At 37.7% G+C, this 12,331-nt stretch overlaps 3 protein-coding genes across 5 annotated transcripts in view; 1 reads left to right on the top strand and 2 right to left on the bottom strand.

The window, feature by feature from the left end:
• LOC135610909 (uncharacterized) overlaps window positions 1–132 on the bottom strand; it is a 2,248-nt gene extending 2,116 nt beyond the window's left edge. For both annotated transcript variants that reach the window (XM_065105943.1, XM_065105944.1), the window contains exon 1: window positions 1–132. This exon is cut by the window's left edge and continues 68 nt beyond it. The gene's annotated coding sequence lies outside the window, so the exon portion shown is untranslated.
• A 1,553-nt stretch (window positions 133–1,685) lies between these two features.
• On the top strand, window positions 1,686–8,397 carry LOC135610908 (xylulose kinase 2-like). Its single transcript, XM_065105941.1, has 11 exons — window positions 1,686–1,865; window positions 2,639–3,290; window positions 3,370–3,458; window positions 4,765–4,829; window positions 5,192–5,247; window positions 5,358–5,478; window positions 5,569–5,643; window positions 6,128–6,181; window positions 6,295–6,383; window positions 6,468–6,642; window positions 7,983–8,397. The coding sequence occupies exons 1-11, from the start codon at window positions 1,810–1,812 to the stop codon at window positions 8,213–8,215; spliced, it is 1,665 nt and encodes a 554-aa protein (XP_064962013.1). The 5' UTR covers window positions 1,686–1,809; the 3' UTR covers window positions 8,216–8,397.
• Window positions 8,398–9,059: 662 nt separating this feature from the next.
• Window positions 9,060–11,324, bottom strand: LOC103982939 (transcription factor bHLH18). Of its 2 annotated transcripts, none has more exons than XM_018824931.2 (5): window positions 11,076–11,324; window positions 10,832–10,907; window positions 10,252–10,740; window positions 9,684–10,061; window positions 9,060–9,604 (listed from the first exon to the last, which is right to left on the bottom strand). In XM_018824931.2, the coding sequence occupies exons 2-5, from the start codon at window positions 10,865–10,867 to the stop codon at window positions 9,533–9,535; spliced, it is 975 nt and encodes a 324-aa protein (XP_018680476.2). In that variant the 5' UTR covers window positions 10,868–10,907; window positions 11,076–11,324; the 3' UTR covers window positions 9,060–9,532. The 2 variants fall into 2 exon arrangements, with proteins under 2 accessions (XP_018680476.2, XP_009398315.2); XM_009400040.3 differs by having other exon boundaries at window positions 9,061–9,604; window positions 10,832–10,920.
• Between the last annotated feature and the right edge of the window lie 1,007 nt (window positions 11,325–12,331).

Here is a 12,331-nt window from a genome sequence, read left to right as displayed (position 1 = left end):
AGAGGGGCAGAGAGCTTCCTGCTACGGTGGATTACCAGCAGACATAGAGAGACAGAGAGAGAGAGAGAAGCCTTTCTCATGGAAGACTGAATCGGGGCCCACATGGGCCCACTGTTTCACCAAATCACAAGCTAGGTAGTTTGAACTGTGAATACCAACCGGTCGCATTAGTACTTCTAAATTTTGTATATTAACCCTCTCTCTCTCTCTCTCTCTCTCTCTCTCTCTCTCTCTATAGAATGTTGAGTTCATTTCATCTGCAAAATATAGGCTTATTATTGGATTTAGCCCAACCAATTTGGATAATGTGGCTTAGGTGAAGTTGGCACTACATCCACCTACTCTTTAACAAATCAAACAAGATCATCAATTTGGATTGGGTTATGCATTTGGATTGCAGAAATTGGAACTTGGAGACAAGAACAAGGTATGAGGGCCAACTAAGAACATGTGGCCTTTGTTTATGCACACACTTGCACATATTCAAGAACAAATTAAGGAAGAAATAAATAATAAAGCCTCATGTTGTGTTATTTTACCAAAATGGTTGAAGAGCTTGTGTTATTTAAGATGAATAAATTATAATCTATTGTCCATAAATTCCTCCAATGCTATATGGTATGATCACATCTATTCTAATTATTTTATCGATATATGGGGTCACGAGGTCTAAATATTTACAATAACTTTATATTATTCTTTTTAATTATATTATTAATTTAAGCATCAAAAATATTATTGAGAGATAATTATGATTTTCTATAAAAAGATAATTAATAATAAAATATAATTTTTATTTTGTTCATATTTGGGGAGAAAAAGCTCCAAATACTTTTAAGTATAATTCTTGCCCCACTTAATGGGTGAGTAATGGAATAGTTTGGTTTTGCTTTAAAAAAAATGTATATTATTGATAATATGAATATTTATTTATTAATCAATTTACCTAAAAAACCTTAAACTGATAATAAAATATGAATATTATTGATATATAATAACTTCGATTTGCTTATAGTTGTTGAAGAGCAACCATCGCAAATAGAGGATGGCCTACCAACAAATCTGGATTTTAGGCAAGAAAAATAGATGATAAATTGAAATATGAATTAATTAGTACCATCTCATTACCCTAAGTGCTACAAATAAATTATTTTTATTTTGAAATATATTATTGATATTTTTTATTACGTCATGTTGAATGTGTCTTTGACTTTTTCAGTATGTTTTTTTATTTTTGGACTCTCTCTCTCTCATATCTCCAAATTAATCTGCTTCCAATTTTTCCTTTATCTTAAAATCCTTCCAACCTAATCTTTCCTTTTCTCTACTCGTGATCTTATTAGAGATAGACGCTCCATATCACGATTTGGTGCAGTTGGCCCCATTTGATTTCTTCAATCATTAGGCAGGTAGCAGATTGGGTAATCAAACTTCGGCACCAAAACTGTTGCTCGGAGAAGTTAAGTGCGTTTTCTTTCACCAATTTTCATCTGTTCTTACCTGTGGGTAAGACAAACGATTGGAGATCTTGACGGGGACCACCTAAAACTATCAATATGAACTCGTGCCGTGTGAGTAAGGTGGAAAATTGGGTAAAACGTCGCGCTTGTTGTCCTTTTTTTTGCCCTCCCAATACGAACCCAAATCCCAAATCTTATCCAATTCTAATTAATATTCTACCGTTTTGAAATATCTACGTTTGCTCGATAAAATTCACCCCACAATCCATCGGGTCTCCTACCTTCACCCCATCTCTCTTCCTCACGCACACATTGGCTTCCATCATCGAAAGATCGGGAAGGGTTCGCCATGGCTGGTTTGCTCCCAAGCGACGCCCTTTTCCTCGGATTCGACAGCTCAACCCAGTATGCGTCTTCTTCCACATCCGTGTCTGACATTTTCCAGAAAGTCTTTGTTTTGAATCTGTAGTATTGTCGTAAAGTTGAAATCTTTCGTGCTTATTTGCTGTGAATTTAGTCATGTGGTTACCTAATCGTAGTTTCGAATGGAATGCTCATTGCTCGCGTTCGGGATTTAGGATTTTGTTCCGATGATGTACCGCCTGGAATTAGGGCTTTCGCGTTTGATGTTCTTTGGGATGGAAGTAAGGGGATCTAATTAATGTTTGGTTTTTCTATAATGAGATTATCTGGTATTTTCAGAAAAGGTGATATTTTGATACCCAAATCTTGGATCTTGAGAAGGCTTGTTACTCGTTTGCAGTATGTCCAAGAGGTCTTAGTCACGAAACCGATTGAGAGATTCAATGTACTTATACCTCAACCACCTGCGGAACTTTTTTAAGATCGGGTTATCAACAGTATATTGTATTCTCATTGAATTAGTAGTCGAGAGATGCTGATCATGAAACTGAGTCAAGTACTTAATCTATTCTTACCAAGATTGTAATGCATTGTGTTGTTTGTGATTTTCTAATGAACTAATGACTTTAGAAACTCTATGAATATTGGAGGTGGAATGTTTTTTTTTCCTGTTATCTTTGTTTAAGTTAGAAATAAAATTGATGATTATCAAGTTCCAAGGAACTAATTCATGTTTTTTCAGAATTTACTATTTTGTTCTTGTAATAGTTTCCCTTTCCGAATAGTCTAAGTCATTGCCAAAAAAATCAATTCAGGTCACTTAAGGCTACCGTGTTGGATGGCAACCTTGTTATTGTCGATTCGGAGAGTGTGCATTTTGATACTGAACTGCCACACTATAGGACCAAAGATGGGGTATACAGGGACCCTTCTGGAAATGGTAGGATTGTTTCTCCTACCTTGATGTGGGTGGAGGCTCTGGATGTCTTACTTGAGAAACTGAAATCAAAAGTGGACTATGGTAAAGTAGTGGCTATATCAGGGAGTGGACAACAGCATGGAAGTGTGTACTGGAACAAGCATGGTAAAGCCATATTAACTTCTTTGGATCCTAAGAAGCCATTGCGGAGTCAACTGGAAGATGCTTTTTCGGTGAGGGAGTCACCCATATGGATGGATAGTAGTACCACATCACAGTGCAGAGAACTAGAGAAAGCTGTTGGTGGTGCTTTAGAGTTATCAAAACTTACAGGATCTCGTGCTTATGAGAGATATACTGGGCCTCAGATACGCAAGATATATCAAACACAACCAGATGTTTATAATGACACAGAGAGAATCTCTCTTGTTAGTTCTTTTATTGCTTCCATTCTAATTGGAAACTATGCTAGTATTGATGAAACTGATGGAGCAGGGATGAATTTGATGGATATCAAACAGCGTGTCTGGTCAAAGACTATTTTGGAGGTTTGTTCTATTAATATTAGTCTGTGTTTTTAAAATGAGACAATTATAACTGTAACAACTGATAATACCTTTTTGGTAGGCTACAGCACCAGGTTTGGAAGAAAAGCTTGGACACTTGGCACCTGCTCATGCGGTTGCTGGTTTGATATCTTCATACTTTGTTGAGAGGTAATTGCTGGTTTGATATATTCGTATCTGAGAGGTAATCTCATTGGTCTGATTAATTTTGTATTTGTGTAGATTCATACTTGGGATGTTGTCATTGTTCATCGGCTTTCAGTTGAACTGTAATGTTTTTACGATTTTTATATGCCCTATGTCAAATTGAAGGATGGAAGTTACAAATGGTGGCTTGTAATATTTCTGGCCTTACCTTCTATCTGCTCTGCAGATATACATTGCCGTGCTTTCTGCAGTCCCAGTGAAGGTCTTAACTTTTACTGCCCCACTTTTATACTGGATGCTGTAACCTATTGATAATAATTTGATAAACCACATTTTGAGTATGAATTAACCTATTAACACAAGTCATTCAATATAATTTCCCAAGTTCTAAGAGAAGCCTGACTAACCATAAGGTTGTGTAATTAAGATTTCATGGAAATTGTAATTTGGGATGAATTCATTCTCTTGGAAGGCTTTTATCATTTAGTTTTGTTGTTTATATGGAGAGATAATTTATGGTAGTGTATTAGAGATGTAGTCTGCAGTCTGACAAATTTTTGCTATGTTTTAGTTCTCCTATTTACTGTGATGTTGTATTGGCACTCAGGCTCTATCCATGTGTGGTAGTTAAACTCTAAACTAAGGTCTGTCGTACTGGATCGTACCGCCCGGTACGGGCGGTATGTACCGGTCCAATAGGCCAGCGGTACGCGGACCGCCCTATACCGGTCCGCACTGTAGCAGTACACTGTAGAGTGTAGCAGTGCTACAGTGCTCGGTACACCTGAGTGTACCACTCGGTATACTTGGGTGTACCGAGCGGTATATCGTACCGTACCGGTACCGAGCCCGGGTCAAAATGTTGGTACGGTACGGTATGACAGACCTTGCTCTAAACAATGCTTTACATGTTTTCTTCTATCTACATGTGCTACTGTAAATGGAAGACCAATTAATCTTTGGATGCAAAAGAACAACTTATAAGATCCCAACAATTTCCGGCTGGTCACTTGGATCAATATCAGTAACTGAGATTGGTTGAGGACACTCACCAGTTTGAGTTAGAACTATCATTTTTCGGTTATGCCTAATAAATTAGCTTCAGATATGAATTTATTAAATTCATCTTAGAGTTTGGAATTTTTTATTTTAAAGAAATATTAATGTATGGTTAATTTTATTTGCCAAAATTTTCTTTAAATATAGTTCTTCACATCTTTCCTTGCCACAAGTTGTTCTGAACGATAAATTTGCAAGAGTCGATATCAACCAGAAATCTGCCATTTATTAATTGCACCGAACTTTGCAGGTTCCACTTTCAAAAAAGTTGTTTAGTTATTCAGTGGTCCGGAGACAATCCAAATAGTCTTGCAGGTGTGTGGCTTATCCTATGCTTGCATGTGTCAGTATCACCGACTTCTTAATGCTGCATGGTTATAGTGGTGCATTATGATATATAGATTAATTGCAAAGGACAGTGAGTATCCTCTACAACCCAGCTTGTAGAGATCAGCCTGAATATGTGGCAGTCTTGTAATTTTTCCATTTTTTAAATTGTAATATCTCTTATATCCTTATGGCCACTTTGCTTATTTGATTTCATTTGGAAGTTACACTCACTTCCAAACCAATATGAAGGTGATGTGTCACTGTATTCTCTACAATCAAGGTTGTATAGGATTTGAAACACATTTAAAACAATTTATTGGTTTAACCTTTTTCTGGGTGCTGCACAGGTTTGACTCTCAATACTCCTGGAGATCTAGCTATTAGTCTTGGAACTAGTGATACAGTAAGTTGCCATTTCTGAATTTTCTTTCATGTGGGATGCTACAGAATGCACAGACTAACACAGGATGACTTCTGTTGTCTTTGACTATTTCCTTGCTCCTGGTTGTTTAGGTCTTTGGAATAACTAGTGAGCCTCAGCCCAGTTTAGAAGGACATGTGTTTCCAAACCCTGTTGATCCAACTTGCTATATGGTTATGCTGGTTTATAAAAATGGTTCACTTACCCGAGAAGGTGTTGCTTTTGAGTGTTCACATCTTCTTTAATCTGGAAATGCCTCCAAGTTAAATCATAATTAACTTCATGATTTGGACATGGGCACAGATGTGCGTAATCGGTGTGCAGAAAGCACTTGGGACACTTTCAACAAGTATTTGGAGAGAACACCTTCTTTAAATGGTATTTGCTTATTCTCGGATAATGCTGATAATTTTATGCTTGTCTTTTGTACTCTTACTTTTGGTTCATTCTCATGGAAGTGGATTGGAGACCTTAGATATTAGGAAAATTATGCTTGAGATTTACATCAATCGATAGAGGGCAAGTGGCAATGTCGATAAGTTCTACTGATTATGGCATGCTGATAGGATTACTTGCTTTTTTGCAGCACATTTTTCTCTTAAATTCTTTGTTATGATATGCTTATAAGTTATAAATTTAATGTTCATTTTTTCTGGAAGATATCTTACTATCTGAACTACTGCTCTCCTTTAGGAGAACAGAACTATAGACATCACCCTGCTATTTCGAGTTCAATGTGTGTGCACCAGCTTCTGTTTTACATATATCATTTTAATTCTTATGCCTTTTAACATACTAGTGAAAACAAATTTGCATTTTCTGTTGAAATCTTCTTAGCCTTGTTGTTATTGTTTTCTAATAGGTGGAAAATTAGGATTCTACTACAAAGAGCATGAGATTTTGCCTCCCCTCCCAGGTAATTGACAACTTACATCTATTTCCTGCATTATGTAATTTCTTCTGTGGTTCTTTAATTTTCAAATGTAGTTTGTGCAATTTGTATTCTGACATGGTATAATATGTATAAAGTTGGATTTCATCGTTATGCGCTCGAAAATGTTGACTCATTAAATGAGACAAAAGTCGTTGAGGTCCAAGAGTTTGATCCTCCATCAGAGGTTGGTAGATATCATAGTAATCTTTGAAAGTCAACAGATGACAACCTATGGGATGCTAATCTGAATGGCAACTTACTGATGTAGGTGCGTGCAATTATAGAAGGCCAGTTTCTTTCAATGCGAGGTCATGCCGAGAGGTTTGGTATGCCAACTCCTCCAAACAGGATAATAGCAACTGGTGGAGCATCAAAAAATGAGAGTATTCTTAAGTCAATAGCTAGCATTTTTGGTTGCCCAGTCTATACAGTACAACGACCTGGTGAGTAAAAAAAGTTTCTGCTGTACTAATGTTATGCCTATTGCCTGCCTTAGGTAACCTACATTTGTGTTTATGCAATTTTGACATAATTTTTGCTATTTAGTTTGATTTTATGAGTCTTTTGGGTTTCTCTTTCCTATCTCAGCTGTTTATAATTTTACTATATTCATAAGGATCAAAGAGACTATTACTGTGGGTAGATGTGGCCAAACCAATTAATGGGTAATCAGTAACCCAAGTAGCTTTTGTCAGCCAGGCATAATTAGAACAACCCCAGCTCCTGACACAGAAAACAAGATAGAAGTGCTGAAGATAAATCTTGGCATCAAATATAATTGTTTTATTTAATGACAGGCTGAGAATTGATGCAAATTTGATATGTTTATTTTGTGATTCTGATTACTATTATGTAAGTAATTCGTAGTTAACACTTTAATTATTGGACCTTTTATCAACGATTGTAAATCACTGATATATTTGCTCAAATGTGAAAAAGAAACAGTAGAATGAAATTCCATTCTAAATGTTATGGATCTGTGCCTTTGCTTTTTAGTTAATTACTTAATTTTTGAAAATATAGAATTCTTCCTGTACTTCTCACCTGTTATTTGTAATGCATTTAATATATACTTGTGGAAACCTCTTCAATCCACATGTTTTCTGGTGTGTTGACACATTTATCTTCCATTGTATGGATTTCAGTTCTGTATCACTAAGCATGCGAATTTCTGTAACTTATGGTAGACCTTTGTGGATGGTGTTTGGATAGCTAAAAGTTGTGAAAGGGTATCATGAGACATGCAAGTGATACATCATTCAATCACAATAAAGAAAATGTCACCTTTAAGTTATTAATTCCTAATATGTAGCTTAAAGCATTCTGATGCTAGCAAGCAATTGTTTATGACCTTGCCAATCTTATGTGGTGAAACATTCTTGTCACAATTGTTCATAGGGTTTTTATCAGCTGGACTTTATTATGCAATCAGTCTTTATTATGCCATATTATTTAACTTCAGGACTACAAATATGTCAGGCTGAATTAATATAGAATTATGGAAACTTTCACTTCATTAATTCTCGCTTTTCTTGAAACATCAAGTATCACACAAGAACCATATGAACAAGAGGACAATCTAAACCAACAATGTAATAATTATTTAGTGATTTTACCTTCTTGGCAACTAGGTTGCTAATTCAGGTTGCAGGTCTGTTTTAGTGCCTATTTGCTTTTAGTTTAGTTTTATGTGCAACAAGAATGGTTTTCCTATAAATGAGCTTAATTTTTATCATTTTCTATTGTCTTTTTATGATGAGTAATCTTCTGTCTTGTTCCCCAGATTCTGCTTCCTTGGGAGCAGCTCTAAGGGCTGCTCATGGATGGTTGTGCAACAAGGAAGGTCGATTTGTGCCGATCTCATGTTTGTATGGGGACAAGCTTGACAAAACATCTCTGAGTGCAAAGCTTGCGTTCCCTGCTGGCGATGCTGACCTTCTCTCCAAGTACACCGTGCTGGTCAATAAAAGAATGCAGATTGAGAAAAATCTTGTGGAGAAGTTGGGGCGAAGTTAGTCTGGCCAATGCTAATTTGTAGTTGTAGGTTTCATGGGCATCGTAATAAAGTCAGAGGATGGAAGAACAATGTTGGACGGTGTTTAAATAAGTGTACAGAAAATGAACTATTTGAACACAGTTTTGACAATAACAATTACTAATTTTGATGTTCTCTGTTGTTGCAGAGAAAAAGAATTCAAGTGATTGTTTCATCAGATCAGTGCTTTAGGCACTTATTAGTCTATATATTGTCTACTGCGATGGAAGATGTGTAATCATCAAACTAAAGAGATATTAGAAGAAGAGGAAGAAGATGATTTGTCTCATGTCATTCTTCATCAGAAATATCTCTGTTCACCAGAAAAATCCAGTCTTTATTGGATTTGGTTACCCTACTTAGTATACTATATGGTAGAGATAAATTCTCGGAATACTTTTGTCGCATTAAAAAAATATTCTTCCTAATAATCGAGCTTTAAAATGTTATATAAAAAGACCTTTGTATAAGAGTGGTTTGGCAATGTTTCATTAAGAGAAATCAAGGAAACTGATGATGAAAAAGACCACAGGGAAGCTCATTTCGAATGGTTTGCTGACCCTTTCAGTTTGAACAAAGAGAAGAAGGCAATGGTTGCTTCCCTACGACTTCATTGTGAAGAGGGGGAGGGGGGGTGTGTCTGTCTTTAGAATACACACTGCATTCATTGGTTGCTCATCAAAGTATGATGCATGCCCTCATCGTGAGTACTAGTAAAAGTGATCAAACATATGTGTGATCACAGACAAGAAGAAACAAAAGAAATGATTGTTTTTTCCCCTCTATTATTATAGAGAGTTGTTCTTTACAAGATTGTGATCTTTATTTGGATAATTACTACTAGGAATTTTCTTAAGAAGCACAGCTACATGTGACAAGCTATCATGGTATCTATAAAGTACAAGAAAGCTAGCTGCAGGCAAACAAGAAATATGAAATGAGGATCTGCAATCTGGACATTAGAATCACTACAAGTTTTGATCCCCATCAAGCCATCTGCCAGCAGCATTCACAACCAAAATGAAACACCAAAATTGTTGTGCATAACCCCTGCGCTGTGGATAAACACTAAGAGAGAGCTTGCAGTCAACCATGCAAATAATATACCCGAAGCAAGTTGCAGGAAAGTGGGAGCAGTGGTTATGGAGATTCTTAGAGAGAGATGACTTAGTTTTCTTGACCATAAGAAAGAAGGAGCTCTTCAAGTACTAAACTTGTACAGTACCACCTATTAGTTCTGGCTTTCCGAGTCTACTGACAAGAGAGAACACCACAAACTCCTTTAGTCTCCTCACACATCAACTCTCGGTCAAAGCAGATTTTAGCTTCCTCACAAGATCCTTCGCTGTCATGGAAAATTTCTCTTCTATCTGTTACATCAAGAGAAGTGAACTGGTTGAAGTTTATTGTAGAGATCAAGCTTATAAGAACAGGAAAGATAGGTCTTGCCTGTGCTGTCACTGTAATGTTGATGGAGGAGCCTAGAAATGGCATGACATTGGTGTTGGTTATGGTGAGGTTGAGGTGCTCGATCTCGGACAAGATCTTCACAAGAACTCCTTTGCGGTTCTCACAGTGGATTCTCACGAGCACCATCTTCCCGGAAACCTTTGCTTCGATCTCAGGGAAAGGCTTCTGCCATGGTTGCCCATCGAAGTTCTCATCAGAGGACGAGCCACCATCGTCATCAGCAGAGAGATGAGCCTTCGTGACGAGGACGACGGACTCGACAGTCCTTTCCATGTTCTGGTCTTCCAGGGCCTTCACCCTTCCTTGAAGCTCTTTGAGGTATCGCACTGCGTCGCCAAGAATTGAAGCTTTGTCTGCCTAGCAAATGGATGAACTGCACTCAGATCTGTCTATATATGCACCGAAAGAATGCAACACAACTCGAATGGTTTAATCAAGTGTTTATTGTCCTATTATTATTTCATGCAAAGAACAAAGTGAAATGAGTATTTCGATCTCTTCTTTTCTTGTTTCCCTGTGTAAGAAGTTCTTCGGCAGGTGGAGATACCTTCTTGAGGCCAGGGATGATGGCCGAAAGTGCTATAAACTTCTGGTTGAGCTTCTCCCTTCGATTCCGCTCCGCGATGATGTGCTCCTGAGCTTGAGACAGTGTTGCTCGCTGAAGAAGCGTTCCATGTCGCTGTTTGGAACCACCAGGAGCACAAACCCTAATCCCTTCCTTCATCTTCACAGCTCTTCCAGGGACACTATCACTCTGTGGACTTGGTTTGGGCAACAGGAGAGATGGTAGGGATGAGCCACCGGGATCCATTTTTCCTGTACCGGGTGAGAAATCCCAGCTGATGATCTCCTGACTCATACTTGACCCTGCAACAAACCCTGGGCTGCTCACAGGACGGAAAGGCGGAGAGGTGTGGCTCTCGGAAGAGAGGGACTGTGGAATTAAGCCTCTCCCAGGTGCAGGTGCAGCTTGTGGGATGTCTTGATTGGGTGATGCTATCTCCCACTGGCGAAGAAAGTTGGACTCATCCATTCCCTGCAGATTATGATTTCTCTTGATGCAAAAGTTTGTGCAAAGTATTGATGCATGCATGCAGTTCCAAAGAGGTCGATGGCAGTAGGCTTACACTTTGTGTGAACCAATTATTCCATGGTGTTTCCATGTTCTTCTTCTTTGATCCACTTCCTTCAACGAAGATGATCCTGAGACAAACCACTAAGAATATGGATGTTACACACAAACAATAAGTAACAAGGGAAAGAGGGATGAATTAACAGATAAAAGAGATCAGATTAACTTGCCCCACCAAAGCAATTAAGGCAGGATGCTGATCAATACAATTAAACTTCACCTTCCATATCATCAATTACCTCTTTCTCTCTGGCTGAAGATATCAAAGAACAAACCCCGCCTTCTTCTTCTTCTCTCCCAGTGGAAGCACAAGACTGCTCTAATATTGTATCATCTTTGATTTAGGTAGAGTCGTCTCCTCGTGTGAACATCCCCTGGTGTTCCCTTTTATCTGTTTATTTGGAGTCTCTCTCTTCTCACACTCCAAGCTTTTAATTTACATGATGTTATCTTGACTTTATAATGGTATATAAGACAAGTATATGAACTTGGTCAAGGAAACAACTAAGAATATACACCTGCGTGTACAAGAACATATCCAGATATGTTATATTCACAACAATAACTAGAAGCTACTACAGAAAAATCTGGTGAAGAAAGAGACGCAATTCACCATCTTAAGAACCCAAGCATCCCATCAGCGTTTGGTGGCATCAGCAGTGTTCTCAAGCTCTTCTTGTGCTGTTGTATGCGGTGATCCTCACAATATTGTCAAGGAGATCTTTTAGTATCTCATTCATGCATATAGTAATCATGTCTGGTGTTAGTGGAAGACATTGAATAAATCAGAAATGGGTCAAGCTGTCCACAATCATATGGTGGTCATATGAACAGATCAAATGGCTTCTGTGAATTGCTTTTGTGAGGATGGATGATATGGAATATAATGAAAACTTTGCAGTATCTTCCACAAGTATCACATGTCAATTCAATTTTTCTATGATTCAGTTGTTGACAGTGATCATTACTCCACCACAAGACTTGCAAGTAATTAATTACCTGTTTCCTATTTTCTTGGAGTTGTGAACATTGATCACCTTCATGAAATCAGAAAGAACATGCAGAAGCTGTGGTAACATTTATGGTTGAAACTGGAAGCCAAATGCCAGACATGGAACCCATTTCAGAAAGTGATGGAATGAGTACAAAACATAAGAAGTTGGGAAAAGATAAAGATCAAAGGCCAAACATACACTACAAAACCAAAAGCCTTCCTATTCCTCTTACCAAGGAATCATTGTATAAACCATGATCTCCTGTCAAATGAATGCAATAAATAATGGTACCATCTGTTCTTGGCTTTTAGCTTTGGATTACAAAGGAAGCAGCCATCATGCTTTCAGGGGAATGATTAGACAAATCACAGTGTATCTGTAGCAGATCTCTTATTAAATTTCATTACGATGGAACTAATCCATGACTTTGCAACTCATTTTATGCTCCTCATGTGCCTTCCACCAGCAAGGACAGGCTGCAATCATACTTGTACCTAAGA

Source organism: Musa acuminata, chromosome BXJ2-4 (assembly GCF_036884655.1).
Source record: "Musa acuminata AAA Group cultivar baxijiao chromosome BXJ2-4, Cavendish_Baxijiao_AAA, whole genome shotgun sequence".
Taxonomy (NCBI): domain Eukaryota; kingdom Viridiplantae; phylum Streptophyta; class Magnoliopsida; order Zingiberales; family Musaceae; genus Musa; species Musa acuminata.
Note: the sequence above shows the minus strand (reverse complement) of the source record. Positions and strands in the feature narration are given on the sequence as shown.

What these genes read in the sequence shown, in the direction of transcription:
- LOC135610908 (XM_065105941.1), top strand. Translation starts at nt 1,810, where the DNA reads ATGGCTGGTTTGCTCCCAAGCGACGCCCTTTTCCTCGGATTCGACAGC. An exon ending in GGATTCGACAGCTCAACCCA is followed by an intron (nt 1,866 to 2,638) that starts GTATGCGTCTTC and finishes AAATCAATTCAG; the next exon opens with GTCACTTAAGGCTACCGTGT. An exon ending in GGTCAAAGACTATTTTGGAG is followed by an intron (nt 3,291 to 3,369) that starts GTTTGTTCTATT and finishes CCTTTTTGGTAG; the next exon opens with GCTACAGCACCAGGTTTGGA.
- LOC103982939 (XM_018824931.2), bottom strand. Translation starts at nt 10,867, where the DNA reads ATGGAAACACCATGGAATAATTGGTTCACACAAAGT. An exon ending in ATAATTGGTTCACACAAAGT is followed by an intron (nt 10,741 to 10,831) that starts GTAAGCCTACTG and finishes CATAATCTGCAG; the next exon opens with GGAATGGATGAGTCCAACTT. An exon ending in TCATCCCTGGCCTCAAGAAG is followed by an intron (nt 10,062 to 10,251) that starts GTATCTCCACCT and finishes TCCATTTGCTAG; the next exon opens with GCAGACAAAGCTTCAATTCT.